General features: G+C 35.5%; 1 protein-coding gene across 1 annotated transcript in view; it reads right to left on the reverse strand.

Annotated features, from left to right (window-relative positions):
- The window catches only part of LOC104271927 (uncharacterized protein CXorf22-like), a gene marked incomplete at both ends in the record, with an annotated part of 58,259 nt that extends 52,679 nt beyond the window's left edge, over positions 1–5,580 (reverse strand). Inside the window, 7 exons of the mRNA XM_009866765.1 lie at positions 336–420; positions 525–708; positions 1,094–1,246; positions 1,611–1,824; positions 3,734–3,926; positions 4,605–4,840; positions 5,429–5,580. Coding sequence (XP_009865067.1) covers positions 336–420; positions 525–708; positions 1,094–1,246; positions 1,611–1,824; positions 3,734–3,926; positions 4,605–4,840; positions 5,429–5,580 — 1,217 coding nt within the window. The remainder of the gene's footprint in view (positions 1–335; positions 421–524; positions 709–1,093; positions 1,247–1,610; positions 1,825–3,733; positions 3,927–4,604; positions 4,841–5,428) is intronic.
- Positions 5,581–5,973: the final 393 nt, after the last annotated feature.

The raw sequence follows: 5,973 nt of genomic DNA on the forward strand, positions 1-5,973 counted from the left end.
CACTCCCATGAATCTTGTTGATATTAATGCTGGTCCAGATATTAATCAATAACAAGGCATAAGGGTATGCCCATGCCTCATACTGTGTATTGATTTCTCTCTATCAGGCTGTGGAATGAGCAGTCTTTAAAGGATGCCCTCCTTGTACATGTTCATACCTAATCATATCTCAGTATTTTCTGAAGAGTGCAAAGCTTTAGTTAAATACTAGTGCAGATACCAAGTTGCCATCAAATTCAGCTATTTTTTATTCAAGGTGAACATAAATTGTGTTACTATAAGTAAGTGCTTTTACAACAAGTGTATGCATTTAGTAACCAAATTTAAAATCTTACCAATGAGTATTTGATGAAGTTGCTTGGATGTCAAAGTCAGACTGCAGTCTTCCTTCTCTCGGGTAGAAGATGGCAAAGCGCTAAGCTGTGATAAGCACAAGACATTTTTTCAGAGCAGGATCAAAATTCTTAGGCTTTTTTATAAGGCAAACACATTTTGCTACATTACTACTCAAGCATTTCACTTACTTCTTTGAATGAAGACTCAGAATCAAATGCTACCAATTTTCCACTAGTTAGTAGGCAATTCTCATCTAAAGGACGCGTTTTGAACAGTGGCTTCTCCTTGTCAATGTTTGTGATTGACATCTTTGGTGACATAAGCCCTTCAGATGGTTTAAGGTTCACAGAATTATCATAAATATAAAACTGCCTATGAGAGAGGGGAAGAAAAAGAATATAGATATCCAGAAGTTCAAGTAATCCATGTTCTACATATTAAATGTAGATTTACATATCTAAGATTTTTAAGGATAACGTATTTTATGTAGGAACATTTCATTACATAGAGTCCCCTCAAGTACAGAAAATGCCTTGAAAAGTCTTTATTTATTTATTGATTTCATTATGCAAGCATTAACATCAGTCAAAAAACAGAGTCTGAATGTATTATAAATTAAGGTCCAAAGACCACAAGCATTTCAGCATGGGACAAATTTGGGCATATGAGTGGCACCACTAAGTCAGTTCTGCACATATGTATACATACTTTTCATAGGAGACTGAAGTATTTATTTATTCTTTAAAGAATGTCTTACCTAGCAGCATCTTTCTGTAAACGACGTTGTCTGAAACTGGAAATCAAGTCTGTGTAGTGTTTCTTATGTGCTTCTTTTGACAGTTGTTCATAGGCAGTGTAAGAAAACTCTGGATCTATATAATTATATCTCTCAGCCTTTGTGAAAATAGTCCTAAATATTTAAAGAGAATTGTAGTTTCACTATGTGTATAAAACAATTCTGTGTCTTGTTAGAATGAAAACATTGATTTTGCTACATATATATTTAATTGCAAACATTCTTTTTACCACAGCTCATTATTAACATTTGACCTTGTAAAATATTGAAACTGTGGTAGCTACATTTACAGTTTCACGTAAGAACAACTCAAATTTATGTGTGAGAGGCTCAAGGTTAAGTAGAATGCAATAAATTTTAAAGAACTCTCAGTCTGAAGAAAAACATGAGTAGGCTGTTGTATATGTAACCAAGCTTGATCTACTACATAGCATACACAAATGTGTGGTTTCATATATTACATTTCCATACTTTTTACCTGTACTTTTTATTCCGTTCACTAGGCCTAACGCTGGCTGCACGGTCATTAGGAAAAGCTGTAAGTGCATCATCCTTACAATTCCTGTTCATCCGGTGAGTATGAATTTGTGTTTGTGCTGATTTAAGCATCGCCACAGGTGCTGTATCAGGCGACCGCCCTGTGCCATCCGCTACAAACTGCCCAGTTGCATTGGAAATCATTGGTGTTATACCTTCAGAATCAAGTAAGACATGTTACATGCATGTATAATACTTTTTTTTTTTTTTTTTAAACAAAATAACTACCAGCCAACTGCCTTCCCTGGCCTATATCACAAACAAATACTACAGCCCAAGCCACTACTATGATCTCCAGCTGTGACACTTTGTCTTGCACGTGTCCAGGACCAAACACCCAGAGCTGCCTCCAGCACAACATGGTGTGTCTGCAGTGTCCCAAGGTTTCAAATATAGGCATGATTTTTGACAAAAGAATACCCAAGCTGTCAGAACTAAAAAGAGAGCTCAGGTCTTTTTTCACTCTAATTTTAGAAAAGCACATGTACATTAAAGAGAAAAAAATATGACAGAAATGGGGCCTTGTGTTTGCTTACCTCTCCATACGTAAAGATACATGTTTAAAACAGCACTATAAGTAACAGCTAAAGAAAAAAAAAGAAAAAAAAAACCACCACCCTACTTTCCATCCTCCAAATTATAGGAATGATTACAACTTTCACTCCCAGAGGGACAGTTTGCAAGAAGCTTCATTCCAGTCTCTTCTCCCTTCCATCAAATACAGAGAGATGGGAACACATACTCATCCATAGACACTAGGAGAAAAGGAAGTTATAGAACCCATCTATATAAGGATCTGAAAAAACTCACTTTCCCTTCACAGTTCAATGAAGCTTAAAAGCAAAACACAGATATCAGTAGCCAACAGATTACAGATACCCCTCATAACCTCTTTATAAATCTCACATAGAAGCAGAATGGAGACCTTAACAGAGCAACTGGTAGCCACAACCACTTAGAAAACCTGACAAAACTTGAATACTCATTAATTCCTTGATCCACAGAAACATATTTTAACTGTCTTTTTGAAGCAAGAAAACCACAGGAGTTCTGGATTTCAACAATAAAACTCTGAAACTGCAAACTTTAGTTTCTTATCAATTCTTATTTGTCGTGGACTGGAAATACCTTCCTGAAAAAAGGAATGTCCAGTTGCTTATTAACCATTCCGGTACTCGTAGAAAGAACAGCGTTTTATCCTGACTTTCCAAAGACTTCTTTTTTTTTACTTGCCCACAATGCTCTCTTCGAAAAAAATGGCTCTTGCCTTCCTAGTTTTCATTAAGGGGTACACCTTCAAGTGGGCAGCAGCCAGTTAAAGAGTATTCAAGCTCCCCTCCTTACCTACACACAGAAACCAGAGGCACTGCGGTACAGGACAGCCCCATCGCACCAGCGCTACCCGCAGAAGCTGCAGCCTATTTGTGTGAGAAAAAGCTGCATCTCCCATAACTGGTTTTCAAATCCAGCAACAGGCCTAGTCAAATCTACCGTGAAGTGGCTGTCCGTGGGACACATTAGGAACCCAAAGAACAAATCAGAGACTAATTATTGTGTATCCTGAAAGACTCCTTATGCTGGAAGAGGATTCACAGGATGGAAAGAGTCAGTGGACACGGGACAAGGGGTAGCAGGCTGGATTAACTGGCAAATTTATCCGGCAATAGTAACTTTCAACCAATACCTTGTTCTCCTTCCTGACTTCTTTCTGGGCTTTACCCATCCTTCTACTTACGACTGAAACATACTAGCACCGTGTAATGGCATGGCTGCCAAAAACTGAAGCCTTTATTCTCCAATTTATAAAAGCTAAATAATATGATGAAAATCTAAGGTTTAATAGTTTAATTTTTAAAAAAAATTACACTGGAGGTTATTACTATTATTTTAGCCATTGTTTTATACTTTTATGGGTGTATGTCATACAACTGAGCATTCCCTCAACTCACAAAGAGATATTCTTTCTTAGAAACAAACTAAAAATAGTAAAACATTCTCTTTTTAAATGTTTAAAATGTACTTTTAAAACTTCATCACTTTTCACTTATCTTTTTAGCATCTTACCAGGATTAGTTTTGAATAGAACACTTTTTCGTTTGGATTTGCATACACCAATAAACGTCAAATATATTTGGTGAAAGGATTTTGTCTTCAAAACTGGTAAATTATTTTTCTCTAGTCCTGTACCAATGATATCGACAACTTGCTTCACATTAAGCGTTCCTATTTGATGTGGAGAAAATGAAAATACAACATCCTGGAAAAGAAAAGGCGTTATGAGACATATGAGGCAGAAAACCAGAGAAAAGTTTTGTGTAATTCTCTGAGTCACTTCTCTCCACACTTACTTCTAAGACAGGTGTTCAAAACTGGGCTTTTAGAACATGCTAGCTGCCAAGCATAAATTAGCAATATAAGGAAATAAAACTTCTACCCATTAGAACACCACTTGCTCATTTCTGGGACAAACTGTTCTCTCTTGTACCCTGGGTTACAGGTTTGTGCAATTATAAACGTCTCCCTATTAGACATAAACTTGGCAAAGTTTCATCCATTAAAAGAAATGTTATCTTACTGGAGTGTTAGTGACTTAGTGAAAGAAATTAAAAGGATCCTGCAGAGGACTGAATATAAATCACTCTTCTCAAGTCAGTAAAATATAAAAAGTTTAAAGTCAGGAAAAATCTGGACAAAGTTTCTTTGTCACTACAATTATTTTTTTCAAAATTTAAAATAATACTTGTTGCTCTCTGGAGCACAGGAAAGAACATTAGAAGACTCCACATTAGGAGAAAAAAAAATATACACATTTGGCTGATAATAAACACTATGGCTACTGAAATGAGATTGTTCTGGTTTACTTTCAGAAAATTTCACCGCTGACATTGTAAAGTAATCTGCATATCTACATAATCTAAGAGAAAGAGGTAGTTACCTTTGTGGATTTTTTTTCAATTTTTCCTTTTCCAGGAGAAATATTAAAATGAGCAGTCTTACGGAAGCTGAATGTTACTGGCAGGTACTCGGATTCATTTCTGAGTGTGCATAGAACTTGTGTTTCTTCACCCCAGAAACAGTCCATAAATTTAATAACTGGTCCTGGATTAAAAGTTAACATGACAGGAATCCCAGAACCTGTCAAAGCTAACTCCATGTGACAAGGATGATTCACTGCATTAGACAAACACACAAAAAAAGAAACAACAAACCACTTCACACACCTGTTAGGTTACAAACAGAAAAATCATAGTGTAGTTGCATGGCTGCAAAAATAAAATAATACCATAATATAATATGATTTATAATGACAGTTTCTATAAACGTAACATAGACATGCTTACTTATAATGGCTGGTAGATGACATACTCCCTCATCAAGGAAGTTGAGGATGATCAGATATTTACTTGAAAATGCACAAGACCAGTATTACTAAAATGCTGGTGACTTGCAAATGGCTGGGCTTTTTTTTATGTCCTCCAAATATTTACATTTATAATTAATTTTCAGGTGTTCGCTACCAGCAAGCATATACATGACACACATGATTGCCTCCTCCCTTCTACTCATTGCTCGAAGAGGCTAAAGCACTAAAGACGCAAGCTACAATTTAATTGTATTGATATAAATAAAATAAATGCAGGTTTCCCATAAAACTGCTAAGGAAGTTAAGAAATTAAAAGAAATTTAGAAACAAAGACATACAGTTTTAGCATTTATAGATACACTTCTGAAGGTGACTATACACTTCTGATTACATACTTGTGATTGCTGTGGAACCATCAATGAGGGCCTGCAGATACCCATCGTTATTCCCAACAACTTCAAATCTCAGAAACAGTACATAATCTTGTTTCGGTGAGAGGTCATTCACTCCAAAGTCCTTTTTGGGTTTTCTGTAATAGGTATTAGCTCTAATTACAAGATGGGAAAAAAAACCCAAACAAACCAACCAAAAACCACCCTTAGCCACCAAAAAATCAAGGCTTATTTTCCATCAGGTAATCTGTGCTCTTTGTTGTTGGTTACAGCTTGAACAAATGATCTTTACTCTTCCTTTCAGAAAACTGAACAGTAACAAATTTAAGCTCAAAAATATCTGTATGTTCATTATATTAGTCATTCTATTCCAATAGTTTTCTAAACAAAAATTACACACATAATAATCATATATAATTACAAGTTTAAGTAAGGGAAAATGGCATGAGCACATTTTGATTTTCTTTTCCTTATGTGAAGAAGAAATGTTCCTTTATGCTTACTTTTTTTTTTTTTCTTTTTTTAATCATAGAATCATAGAATGGCCT

Source organism: Apaloderma vittatum, unplaced genomic scaffold (assembly GCF_000703405.1).
Source record: "Apaloderma vittatum isolate BGI_N311 unplaced genomic scaffold, ASM70340v1 scaffold23953, whole genome shotgun sequence".
NCBI classification, from domain to species: domain Eukaryota; kingdom Metazoa; phylum Chordata; class Aves; order Trogoniformes; family Trogonidae; genus Apaloderma; species Apaloderma vittatum.